Source organism: Quercus suber, unplaced genomic scaffold, assembly GCF_002906115.3.
Source record: "Quercus suber isolate HL8 unplaced genomic scaffold, Cork oak 2.0 scaffold_754, whole genome shotgun sequence".
Taxonomy (NCBI): Eukaryota; Viridiplantae; Streptophyta; class Magnoliopsida; order Fagales; family Fagaceae; genus Quercus; species Quercus suber.
In genome coordinates, this window is record NW_027070190.1 from 150,086 (window position 1) to 164,633 (window position 14,548).

Sequence of the window (14,548 nt, forward strand, 5' to 3'; positions counted from 1 at the left end):
ATCAATCATATTCATCTAATAAATAAACATTTGAAATTTTGGATCACTTAACATCGTTTTTTCTTTTGTGTTGTGGTGATCCAATAGCGAACTGACTGGTTTTTTCTTTTTGTGTTGTGGATTATTTACAACTATTTAGGAATAATATATAGTTATATGCTACATTCTTTAGCTAGCAAAATTTCACAATATTTTAAGATTAAGGGAGATGTAGTCAAAATATAACAAAATAAAATTTGTAGTATGACCTACCAAAACTCAAAACTGTCCATTGTCTTGAAAATGGAGAAAACTCTTGCTTTTTCTCTGAACTTTCTGGTGTACTATCTTGTCACCAACTATCTTGTCCCAGGAGGTTGTCACCAGCTATCTTTCCTCCTTAATTGACACGTAACCTTTCATCTTCCTCTTCCCCTTGACTTTCATGACTATACATCACACAAAAAGTTAAACTTACAAATTAAGGAAGATCCAGAACTGACGATTTTGTCTTAACTAGAGCCTTATTTAAAAATGAAACATATTCTATTAACTATGGTAAACCGATTTTCAATTTTTCAAAGGCAAATGGCAGACTTATCGTTATATCTACCAGTCAAATCAGTACTAGCAAGCAAGGGCGTTAGAACACACTTTCACTTTGGCGTGGACTATAAAAACTTAAAAGGATTTTATTGGTCTGTGTCTCAATGGCACAATAGTAAATTAATTTTTAAAAAAAAATTATTGAGCTTTTTCAATTCGGAATAGGGACAAAAATTCCTAAACTTTTTTCATGGCACAATTAGGAATAGCATATCTCATGTGTTTGTGCATAAAAAAATCATAAGAAACAATTATTCACTACAAATTTCATAATGGTTTTTTTTTCCTGAGTGAAAACGATGAACAAAAGATGGTGTTAATGAGTTTCAAATAAATCCATTACACATGGTCGACAAACTCAATATTTATGAAATTTATTGTGAAAAAAGTTGAATTTATAACATTCCTATAATAAAATTGATGAGAAGAACTATTACAAATATCGTGCCCCAAACCTGTCATAAATAATTTGTGCAAATCAGTATATTAAAAAGGTAACGTGATAATCTTGAACTTTGTTTGAATAATTGATTACAAAAACTGCCTTTCCTTCGTCTTTTGACACGTATTTTTCATCTTTGTTAAACTTTTATTCCATGGATGGCTCAAAGACAGACCCACATGCAGTACTAGTTTGAGTGTCTTGGTTTCATCTTTTTACTCTTTTATAATTTCTTTACATGCAGTACTAGTTTGAGTGTCTTGGTTTCATCTTTTTACTCTTTTATAATTTCTTTTAAGTTGAGGGATTAGTGTTCTTTTTTAATTTCTTTAAATTTTCCTTATGTTCCACTACCACCAAAGCACTAATAATCAAGATATATATATATATATATATATAAACAAAAATAACACAATGATTTAAACCGATCACAATGGCATGCTCTGAGCATGTTCTTTTTTTACGATTTTAGTTATATGTTATTTTTAAATGAAAAACCGTATCTAGTACAAATAGTTTTACATGTTTATATGGTGCTATATATTTCACTACCACTGTACCATAATACCTGTAAAAAGTGTTCAATATTTAGTATTTATCACTTCTTTGCAAATACGTGTATCATCTACCTTTTTTATGTGTTTAAAATATAAATTTACATTACAAGTACAATATTACAAGGAAAAATATATAAAGTTTTTTAAGATTTTATTCACCTACCATCACTGAACTAATAAATATATATAAATATATATATATATATAATTATTGGCTTTTGCAAATGAGTATCAAAATGGTCCTTTAAAAAATAAAAGTTGCTCATCTCCTAATATATATATATATATATATATATATGGTTCCTTAAGATTTTATACAAGTATCATCACTAAACTAATAAATAAATATAAATAATTATTGGCTTTTGCAAATGGGTATCAAAGGTCCTTTAAAAAAGGAAAGTTGTTCATCTACTTAAAAAAATTGCTGGTCCTAATTCTTGACTTCTTGGTACGCATAATTATCTATTCTAACTTCATTTATTTCTCTTTCTATATTCAATTATATATATATATATATAATAGAAATTTTACTCTAACATAATCTATATGTATATGTGTATGAAGTTCCCTCCTAGAGACCTGAATCCCAACTTTTATCTCTCACACCCCACAAACACTTATACTTGTGAAGTGACCATCATACTAAAGGTGTGTGGTACTCTTCTTTTTCTTTTTCTTTTTTTATATATACAAGATAGAATTTCTATTCTAATTTAATCTAAGTATATATGTGTATGAAGCCTCTTCTTGAAAACTTGAACTCTGACTCTTACTCCCCACACCCCACAAGTATTTATACTTATAGAATGACAACCACACCAAAAGTGAAAGGTGGTAAATGTGCAGCGCTCTTGAAACATGAATAAATTGTGTTTTTCCTTTTAACATTTATGGAGGACCTTACTATGAGCTTAATGAATAAATATAAAAGGTATAAAAGGAAGAAACACCAGAATATGCAAGTGTCACTCTCTATGCTACATATATTCGGGGTGGCACAAGCACAACCCCTCACCTCTATAAAATATCGAACATACCCATCTTACCATACCATAAACTATCCATCTCCTTCATCGATCGGTCCTTAGACACTCACCTTTTCATCTTCTCTTCTCGCTCACTTCCATGATGACCTCAAAGCCACAAACACACGTAGTAATTGTCTCCAGCCCTGGCGTTGGCCACCTTGTCTGTGATCTTGAGCTCGGAAATCGCCTCGTCGCCGATCACAACGTCCATGTCACCTTCTTCGTCGTCGTTGAATCCAACTCCTCAGCCGGCGAATCCGATCTTATCCAATTAGCCAGAACTCAAAAACTCCTAGACATCATCGAACTAACACCCGTGGACATCTCCGAAAAAGTCGAGCCCAATTCTCCGATCTTCACAAGGCTAACGACAATCATGCGCGAAACAAATCCAATTCTCAGGTCAGCAATTTCATCCCTGAATCCTAGCCCAACAGCTCTCTTCGTTGATATTTTCGGAACACCAGCACTTGATGTTGCTGACGAATTTCACATGTTAAAGTACGTATTTGTTACCTCTGCATTGCCACTTGCTTTAATATTATATGTTCCTGTACTCGACAAGGAAGTAGAAGGTGAATACGTTGTTCAAAAAGAACCGCTAAGGTTGCCGGGTTGTATGCCGGTTCGACCAGCTGATGTGGTTGACCCGTTGCTGAACCGGACCAAGCTTGAATACCGTGTGTTCTTACAAGTTGGGTTGGAGATACGTCGGAGTGATGGGGTTTTGGTGAACACTTGGGAAGATTTGGACACCACAACGCTTAAAGCAATGAGAGAACAAGAACGTTACGGATCAGTACCGGTTTACGCGGTCGGACCGTTGGTTAGACCGGTTAAACCGTCTGGTTTAAAGAGCAAGTTGCTGGATTGGCTAGATGAGCAACCGGTTGAGTCTGTAATTTATATTTCTTTTGGTAGTGCTGGGGTTCTCTCAGCCCAGCAAATCACTGAGCTTGCTTGGGGTCTAGAGCTTAGCCGAAAGAGATTTATTTGGGTGCTACGTCCGCCTATCAAGGACAAAGGTGGTAATGCCTTGGATTACTTGCCTCATGGGTTTTTGGAACGGACCCACAATTTGGGACTAGTGGTCACGCAATGGGCTCCACAATCGGAAATTTTGGGCCATAAATCAATAGGTGGGTTCTTATCTCATTGTGGGTGGAATTCATCGCTGGAGAGCATACTAAATGGTGTGCCAATGATAGCATGGCCTTTATATGCAGAGCAGAAAATGAATGCTACGATGCTAGCTGAGGAGTTAGGAGTGGCTGTGCGTCCCAAAATCGCACCAACTAAAGGAATTGTAGGAAGAGAGGAGATTGAGATTATGGTAAGGAAAGTAATGGGGGATCAAGAAGGAAAGGCAATGAGGGCTAGAGTTAAGGAACTTAAAGACAGTGGGGAAAAGGCTTGCACTGAGGGTGGTTCTTCTTTCAATGCATTGGCTCAACTGGCAAAGCAATGTGAGATGAACTTGCAGCGTCAGAAAGTGAAGTAGGCTGTATGAGCCACCAGTACGTAATTACAGTAGTATAAACAGCGTTTGGTAGTAATGTTGTTTATATTTTTTAGAAATAAGTATAGGTAAAAATGCGTATAATATTATTTAAAAACTGAAAATATATGTTTAAACACATGTACTAAACAGTCTCTAAGTATCTTAAGTAATGCTTAAGAGATTGTGTATTATAACTATTTTCACTCTTGCTATTATCATTTTTATTTATTTATTTTGTTACCGATTGCTTGCTGCAGTTACTCAAGAATACATTTGTGAGGAATATGTAAACTATATGTATATATGGTTATATTATATGCTTGTAGTGATTTTTTAAAATTAAATTGTGTAAGTTTGTAAATAATGAGGTCATAAAATAGATATTCATTTATTTTAATTCATTCATTATTTAAATAATTCATTTCATAGTTAAGAGTTTTATTATAAATATAAGATTAGTCAATTTAAAATAGGGAGAGGTTTTATTGCATAATAGGTTATGTGATAGTAAAAAGAAAGCATGCGTCCAAGAGTTCACCTAATCATGAACCTTTGACACGTATTGCTTTCTTTTCCTGTTACATAACTCATTATACAACAATTGTTGTGTTGCATATTAGTATGCAGCAAAATATTTCCCTCTTTAAAATTTTGTAAATTCACAATTGGGATATGTTTAAAGAGAACAATATACTCTTAACAGTAATCTTAGCATTGATTTGTGATAGAGTATATATAGGATTTTGCTTACAACAAATGGGGCTAGGTATTTAAATTTGAGTTCTCTCCAGAGGAGAGATCAGATCATGTCAACAGGTGGGCAGTATTTCAACATTTAACGCATGGAGGGAGCTAATAGGTGGGAATAATTACTATGGTGAGTTGGTGACAACTAGATTTTCAGGGACATTGTCTAAAGAAAGACTCAGCATAGTGTTGATTATGACCAACACCCATGATACTTTTTAGGCGACAACCGACATTCCTCCCCGGTAAGAACCATAGGATCATGAATCCATGATACAGTTAGATGGGCCATTATCACTAGATAACTTTCTTGTTTTATTAAGAAGAGGAAAATATCCTATGAATCCATGATAACAGTTAGATGGGCCATAATCCTAGATAACTTTCTTGTTTTATTAAGAAAAGGAAAATAGTTTTAATATATGACGCCAACTTTGTAACAATTGTTTTTTGTCATATGTCAAGGGAGTTCTATAATATATATTGAAAAGAAATCCTACAAAGTAAAGGTGGAGGAAGCGGGATTAGTCTTTATGATGAGGATTATTGAAAGAAGTGATGATTTTCTACGATCATTTTGTTCTAGGAAAAGGTGCAAGAGGGTTATTAGCATCTGTGGAGGATTTAGCCAAAGCAGAACCATCACAGTTTTTCTTAAGGAAGATTGATGTGCAGTAAGATAGCAAGTGAGACATGAAATGGATAATATGTGAGATGCAATATTTTCAGGCTATGAAATTGCAGTACTGTCAGGCTATGTAACAATCTTTCTTTCATGGGACAACTATCAAAGATGATTAGATGATGGTGATTTGAAACTCCAATTTTTGATTACCAAGTGTGAACAACTTTTTGACATGATACTTGTACTAAATGCCAAAAGTTTCAACAAAAATAATAAAACACAACAATTAAGATAATGTAATCCTCTCATCCAGGTTCATCTCACCATGTAGAAGAAAGTTGAGTTGAATTGACATTCATAATAGGGGGAACCATGTTTTATTTTGTTGGAGGAGTCATTCAAAGAGTGGTAAAGAAAAAGAGAGAGACAGAGTAGAATCCACAAAAGAGTATTTCTGAAATTAGCATATGCAGGTTTCTACTCTGTCTGTACTGAAGAATCCACAAAAAAAGTATCTCAAGTATTGAAGACTATTAAAATAGATATATACAGCATGATTCTTTTAGGGGTCACAACTCACACAAGGGAAAGCTACTAAAATCTTGACATTCCAAGTAACTTGGTACTATAATATGACTACACATTCTCTTGCATGATGCTTAAGAATTAGGAAACAATCTACCAACCCATCTTAAAATAAAACTGCAGCATATAATCATACTAAATCTGTTGAGTTTTGAATATATAATAAATAAACAATTGAAACACTCAGCTATTTTATCAAACAATTGGCGTGCATCTAACAAAAGCAAAATTTAAAAGATATAGGAAGATGTAAAGAGAGAGAAGTGGGCAGTTTTCTGGAGAAGGACTCAAGGGCAGGGGAGAAAATAAAAGAAATTAAAGAATAAGAAGTACAGAAGAAAATAAAAGAGACAAAATACCTTGAGCTTTGGTAAGGTAGGAAGTAGCATAGCATACATGTATATTTGGATTTGAAGCACAGTTGGGACTTGGGAGAAGGGGATTGCCATTAATGGTGGAAGGAAGGACATGGGTAGTTATATACATCCTAGAGAGAAATGTTACACCGGTTCACTGTCTGTGTTGTAACTTATAACGGCAAGGTAGGAAACAGAACACTTAAGCTGGAGAGTCTAAAGAGAGAGGGAGAGACAGTAGTCTAATGTGGTACAAAAGGAGGCCAGTTGACTAATGGTTGAGGCACAAATGAATAATACCAACGGTTTTGTCAAAATTATCAAAATTTAATTATACCAATTGGAGAACCATCCAAATTAGTGGGAAAATTTCACAAGGGATCTCATAAAAAAGAAAACACAAACCAATTGGAGAACCATCCATACAGCTACATGCTTTACAATACAACCCACGCCATTTAAATAACCTAGGCATGTAACGCAAAAGAAAGTAACCCAGCAGTAACCCAACAGTAACAAACGTAGAAAAGAAAAAAGAAACCATGAAGCAAAATAATAGAGCAAGAAATTGGGATATAGGGATACCTCAATTGAACCACCCAGCTTACATCAGTATTTATATAGATGTGAGGAGAGGAAGGAAGACAAAGAGGCTGCCGTTAGAATCCAAAACAGAAGCTGAAACCATAGAACAGGAAGATGAAACCGTGAGAATCAAAAGGCGGGGAAGGGGAAGAAACTAAACCTCAAACAATGAATAAGTTGTAACCGTGAAAACTTAAAGCATAAGCCGTGTAAGTTATAACAGAAGGCAAGGGAATAGCATAAGTTGTAACCGTGAAAAACAATTAGGTTTGACAAAGGGAGTTAGTTGAAAAGGCTTTGGGTGTGGGCTTGGGCTTTATAGTGGATTTAAATGTATATGAAGTGGATTTTAAAGCAAAGATAGAACTGGATATAATTTTAGTTTCATTAGTATTTTATTCATTAGTAAAAACTATTTTAAAATTGAATTAAAAATTCAAAAAATAGGATGGGAATGACATGGCGGCTGACGTGGCTTAATGTGAGCATAGCAATATCAAATGCTACGCTTCAGCTTTTAGTAATATATAGTTAGATATAGACTAGTTGTTAACCCGTGCATCGCACGGGATAATCAGTTAAATAACTATTACAAATAGTTTTTTTTTTTAAAAAACATGTTCTTTGATTACAAATGTAGGATATTCCACATAACACATAAAGGCCACACCTTGGTTGCTTTATGGCAATGAAAACTGTAAGGACTCAATTTGGATTGGACCCAGAGTATGAATGGGTTTTCAGCCCAACAAGCCCAAACAATAAATTTTTAGAGCATGGGTACAAGAACTAGTACCGTTTGACAGGAAAGGTTATACTCATCAAATAACAAGGGATATTTTAGGTTGATTCAACGAGAAAAACTCTCTTCGGCTATATTTCAGTCCGTCTCCCTTTTCTTTTTTCCTGGAATCCCCTTCTTATCTCATTCGTTTCTATGTTATATACTCCGTTCTCTCCTCCACTTCCATTGTACACGTATAGTTCTTATCTTGGGAGCTCCTTTCTGTCCCATCCAGCACCTACCGGAACTTTTGCTTAGTGGCCATAAAGCTGCTTAGTCACTGTTCAGGTATCACCTCCACATTAATGCGGCCAGAGGGTTAGCTGGAGAGCATTTAATATGGAGGTGATGGCCTTGGAAGATATTTGCTACCTTCCCCGACTCCTCCTTAGGTTTATACCTAATTTCCAGTTCAGATACAACTTGGCAGAGTCTCCTGAATAAAATGAAAGTTACATTCACCTTGGACTTTGGTGTCCTCGGACGTGCGTTATGCCGCTATATACAATATCCACTCCTTTCTCCTATATTATCCATTTAATAATAAAAAAAATTTAAGCTATCCTCGGATAACTAAGCGTCCTCGGATTGGGCCGTTGGGCCCCGAGCCCACTTCTGAAGATTCCTATATCTTTTTAACTAACAGGCCCCACAAAAACATTATTACCAACATTCCAATAGCTCATAAGTCATAGCTTCATACACAGATTTGGGCACAATCTTTATTATCTAACTAATCGCTAACCCGTGTGATGCACGGGATAGTTTAATGAAATTAAATTGTGGCGCATCAATAGAGCAAAATGGTAGAAGAATTAAGAATATTTGTTGAAAGCTTCCTCTAATATACAAATGCTAATAAGCAAATATATTAGAAAGGAGTACATGGTACTTGTATTTTGTATGAGGACAATAAAATTAAAAAATAAAAGCTGAAGGGAAAAATATCAAGAGAATACAATTTAATTGAAGAGCGATAGAAGTAACTCATGCTAAACATTAATTATCAAACAATTCTTGTATGTAAATATCTTACATATTATAACAATGACAGCAATTTAAATCAACCACATATAAGTGGAAAGTCTTGTGCCACTAAATTTGAAGCTCATAATATGAACAATCTCCATATCATCAGGTTTTATATGGATTGGGGCATTCAAGGTTTTGGCAATATCAATGCAACATTGTGAAGAACTCCCCACACTTGAATGGTGCCCCATAAGCCTATTAAAAATTACCTCTCAATGTTGTTGGTTGTATTGCATCGGTTTGGGGATTTCAAATTTCAACCTTCAACAAAATAAGAAAAAATAACATCTATTTGAATATAAAACTGAGTCAAAACAAATATAATATAAGCCATGAAGTTAGGAAAAATAAAATTTAAGAACAAATTTTTCAAGCTCAAAACTAAATGTGATTGTCCCTTTTATCCAACTTAATTTTGTCATAAAATATCTCTTTTCAAAAAGGACAATATTTAATGTTGTCCACTATTCAAATTTGTGTAGTTTGACTAATTTAAGTATCCTAGTGCTATATCCAACCAAGAACCATAAAGAAACCAAGAACTATAAAGAAAGGTAGAGGGAGGAAGGCTAATTTAAATGCAGAAAAATGAAGGCCTCTAGAAGAATTCAAACTTGTATCAATAGCAAGCATCACCTCCAACTTGAACATAATAGCCCTTATGTTTGGATTTTGGGCAATTTATAGGATTGAAACAATCAGATATTTATCAGTGTGGTTCTCTCAATTACAATGATTAAACTATCATCCATGAATGTGTTTATGGAGTGGTCTCACACCCTTGGCCCAAATGATATACATTTGGTTGTAGTTTTTATTGAGGTCTTTGGGGTTTATTTTGGGTACACAGTCATGAGGTCTCTCCTAAATTTTCAATAAAACCCAAAAGCCAATTCACTTTCGTGGGCTTTCAAGTGTGAAATCATAGTTTCAGCTATAATACTTAAACTTGTAACTTGTATATACATGCAGAATCAATACCTTTTTTTTTTTTGGTAGTCACAGAATCATTACTTATCTTTTGCATAATTGGATGCCAAAATGCAAGCATCACAATGTGATTTGATTTAGGTTTTTATTTATTATGTTTGATAAAACATGTATTTTAGTGCTCAATGTTTGTTTCGTAATTAGAAACTCTTCTCAAAATAGTTTTTGAATTCAAGTATATCTTATGTTTTCTAGAAGGTAAATGGCACACATAAATAACATTAAATCTCATGCTCAAGCATTATGTCCCTGCTTAATCGTAGTTACCTATAAAACTGTATAATGGCCAATTTTGGGTATCACATCTTCTACTTAAAAAAATAAATAAATAAATAAATAAATAAACCATATAAGAAATTTGGGCAACAGCAAACCAATGACTCCAAGACATTTATTCAAGAAAATATTGATGTGAACATTGTAATGGAAGGGTGAAATAAAATAATGTGTATATATATATATATAAACACACACACATTTGAGCAACCCAGATTTAAGATTTTAGCATTTGGTTCATTTTCAAATATTCTAAAAAAAATTTAAACATACTAAAAACAAAACTGACCAAATAGGATCATGTTCTTAACTCTTCCAATTAGCAAGTAATAGTTTGTCAATGCCACCCTCCTCTTGAAATCAAGATAGGTAAATAAGCATATCCATAAATAGAAGAATTTGCGAAAAAAGCACGGTAGGCTAATATGAAAGCAATTGTAACTAATCAAAGAATTCACCAAATTTAGACCCTAAGCCTCACAGTTGGTAACATAAAAAATCATGACAGCTATAAAATGTAGGTCCATAGCAGAATTTTGTGTTGTACTGTCCTGAAACGGTTGTTTGTGAAATCTTTTTAAATTCATATAAAAGCTATTTTTAGTGTGTTATAGAGTCGATCATGTGTGGTTCCTTTGTTGCTATGTTGCTGCACTATTCACAAGTTGCTACTCTACACCTAGTCTAGTGCTAGTGTATTAGTGATTTGGCCATTCAGACAACTATCTGGCTAATATTATACTTATTGTGGGTCCAAATGCTAACACCAAAAAAAAAAAAAAAAAAAACTGAAAGCATCAAAAATACCAAATTGTAATCAGCCCATCAACATTTTTTCTCAACAAAGAATAGCAATCAAATAACACCACCCAAGCAAGCAGCAGAAACCATAAACCCAAAAAAAAAAAAAAAAAAAAAAAAAAAAACTATACGAAACAATTCTAAAGTTTAAACACTATATTCTAACTTTGTATAGTTTATACATACCTTTGGGTGCTTTAATCGGTCCAAAATTCTTTCATAAAGCTCTCTAGTCCTTTCAAACTCATCCTTTAATATTTCAAAATCAACGTATGCCTGTTATTAAACAAATAAGAAAAGAAAAAAAAATCAATGGTAATAGAATTCTTTTACAATGCAACAGAACCAAGGGCAAGTATATAAAACAATACTAAAGAGAATTGTTTTATGAATTAATAGCTTTCTCTTTTTATTTTCCTAAACTCTGTGTTTTTATAGATTAAATAAACTCAAATACTTATAATAAAAAAAATCTTTATTTATACATACCCGTATTTTGCACTATACGTATGGTACAAAAAGGGGAAAACAACATCAAACAAAAGGAAAACAAAAACATGAACTAAATCATCAAACAAAAGAATAGAACACGAAATAAAATGGATTTAGAGATACCTAAACTAAATCATAAAGCTTCTGTCAATATTTATATATCGTGAGGTGAGGAAGTCAGGAAGGAAGGAAGGTGGAGAGGTTACAGTTAGAAGGGGTGAAACTGTAGAACAGAAACATGGGGAAGGGGAAGGAATTTGAAACCGTGCAACAAAAGGAAATCTAAAACCGTGCTATAAAAGGAAAACAGAGAGATTGAAACCGTGAACTTTGGGGAAGGGGAAGGATCCTGAAACGTGCAACAAAAGGGAAACTAAAATTTTGAGAAAACTGTGTTTCTCAAAGGGTTCTCCAAAGGGTTTAGGTTAAAAAGGCTTTGTGCTTGGGCTTTACGGTGGAATTAAATTTATAAGTGGGCTTTATGTTGAAAAAATGGCTGGTAAATATTTTATATTTGTGAGTAATTTAAAATTGATAAAAACTATTTTAAAATTGTAGGAAAAATACAAAAAATAGAATAAAGATGATATGGCCGCTGATGTGGCTCAACGTGAGCGTAGCAACATTAAATGCTACGCTTCAGCTTTTAGTATTATTTAGTATTTAGTATTAGTATTAGTATTATATAGATATAGATATAGATAAAGATGAGAGTAGGACCTGTAAAATAAGTATTATGAAGTTATTAATATGTAAAGGGAATAATTTATAACAATAATAGTTTTATATTGATTTTTTTTTTTTTTGGCAGTTATCAGTAAAACGTAATTAGTTTAAATTTCTTTATTAGTTCTATCATCTCAGTCCCAAAAAAAAATCTTTATTAGTTGATTTAAATTTCTTTATTAGATAAGAAAAGAAAAGCGAGAGTTATATATTAATCTAAACCCTATGATTGGTTTTATATAGAATAGTGATTTTAAATTTCTTTATTAGATAAGAAAAGATAGAGTTATGTATTAATCCAAACTTTGTGTTCAGGTTAAACTTATCTAATATAGTATTCTTTAAAATTGGATAGATTGGATTGTTATAAAAATTTAAAGTTATTTTGTTAAATTTATTTTGGTAATAGGTGGGACAAGAATAAGATGATCCAAAAAAAAAGGTGAAGTAACATTGAAAGCAAATTTTTACATTGCAAATACTTTGAAGGGATAAGCATAAGTTTAAATGTGATAATTGATAAGCTTAAGTTTAATTTTTTTTCTCTCATTTCAAGTTGTAACTGTGATAGACATCTTTTGGCTTCTGCCACTATTACCATCCACCATTTAGCAAACGAAAAATTGTGCCGTATATGATTTCTCCTCAAATATAAATATAGATATTATATAAATATAGATATAGTTTTATTTAAAAAATAATAAAACCATAACAAAACCTAACATTTACAAATCAAATGATAGAGAACCAAAGTCTGATTTATGGATTCAACAACACATCAAACCGTAACAAAACCAATTACAACAAAACTTAAATCTCACCACAAAACCATAATAGAACCAACCCAAAAAAAACAAAAATTAAACATGCATAATAGAATGAACAACACATATTCATTACAGAGCAAACAAAAAATCAAAATTAAATTGCTGCAAAACCATAACAGAACAAAAGGGCCTAAAACAAAATTGGAGCTGAAAATTAGTAATTCCGTAAGACCCAAAACTGTAAGAAATATTTTTTGTAATTTTCATAATCTATAAAGTAGCTTGACTTGAATATGAAAAGAGACAAACAAAATTATATGAAATCAACATGTTCTTCAGAACCAAATAGGATTACAAAAATGTACCAAGCTTTAGAGGTCAAGACTTGAGCTAGCAAAGGCTATGAACAGAGAGAGCGAGATTGAGAGAAGAGGGATGCTCTACGTTTAAGCCAAAGAGAAAGGAATGAAAATCAAACAATTTGAAGATTTTGAGCCAAGAATTTTTAAAAACAAAAAAAAAAATTATGTGACTAAACAATGGAGAAATATAATAAAATGATGTGTTAGCCTTAAAAAAAATCAATGTCTATAGGGGTTGAACTGAATAAAAAAACAAAACAAAAATTATGTGACTACACAATGGAGAAATATAATAAAATGATGGGTTAGCCTTTAAAAAAAATCAATCTCTATAGGGGTTGAACTGAATAAAAAAACAAAACAAAAATTATGTGACTACACAATGGAGAAATATAATAAAATGATGGGTTAGCCTTTAAAAAAAATCAATGTCTATAGGGGTTGAACTGAATAAAAAAATGTTAAAACTTCTTAAAGGGAAAAAGAAAAAAAAAATCGAAGAATCAACAAAAAAATATGTCTACACAACATAGAAATATCAGAGAAATATGAGTTACCTTTTATATGTTAAAATTCAAAATATTAAAACTTTTAAAAGGTCAAAAAAAATTGAAGATTTAATTAAAAGATTCAGGCCCAGCAATTAAATAAACAAAACTAAAAATTGACAAACTTATAAGAAAAAGCAACAAATCTATAATTTTTATTGAACAAATCAAAAACCCTAACCTTGATGCATTGACTGTAGAAGGAGAGGAGGAGTCCAATACATAAGTGGACCATGTGAATTGTGAAGCATGAGCCGCCCTCAAAAAAAAATCTTGAAGAAAAAGAAGTTTTAAGGAGAAAATATTGCATCATCTTGGATCCCTACCTGTATAATTAATAAAGTTGAAAGTTTATAAAAATTCAAACTTTCATTTAGATACTTCATAGAATAAAACAAAACAAAGTAGTATAACAAAGACACCAAAAAGTAATTAGCTTGTATTCAATTATCTTGAAGACATGAAATTTAACAAAACAGTAAGCATATACGGAGTGGCTAAATCAATTTGGTGGAGAGGAGGAGTCCAATGAAATCCAGAAAATCCAATTGCTTTGGTCCAATGAAACTGCCATACTTATAATAACGCTTCCTTTTGTTTGTTTTCTAAACAAAAAGTCTCACTTTGTTAATTCTCACGTGCTTGTGTGCATAAAGTACTCTACGATCAGATCTGCTATTATCTTCTTTTGCCGCAACACAATTTTCTCCTTAAAACTTCTTTTTCTTCAAGATTTTTTTTTTTTTTTTTTTTTTT

The 14,548-nt window shown here is 32.5% G+C and overlaps 1 protein-coding gene and 1 long non-coding RNA gene across 2 annotated transcripts; one reads left to right on the forward strand and one right to left on the reverse strand.

Annotated features, from left to right (window-relative positions):
• Nucleotides 1-2,533: 2,533 nt before the first annotated feature.
• On the forward strand, nt 2,534-4,356 carry LOC136064753 (anthocyanidin 3-O-glucosyltransferase 5-like). The gene has a single exon (XM_065766884.1). The coding sequence runs from the start codon at nt 2,713-2,715 to the stop codon at nt 4,114-4,116; it is 1,404 nt and encodes a 467-aa protein (XP_065622956.1). The 5' UTR covers nt 2,534-2,712; the 3' UTR covers nt 4,117-4,356.
• Nucleotides 4,357-8,765: 4,409 nt separating this feature from the next.
• On the reverse strand, nt 8,766-14,147 carry LOC136064756 (uncharacterized). Its single transcript, XR_010626370.1, has 3 exons — nt 13,974-14,147; nt 11,084-11,173; nt 8,766-9,091 (listed from the first exon to the last, which is right to left on the reverse strand). It is a non-coding gene; the product is annotated as an uncharacterized LOC136064756 (long non-coding RNA).
• Between the last annotated feature and the right edge of the window lie 401 nt (nt 14,148-14,548).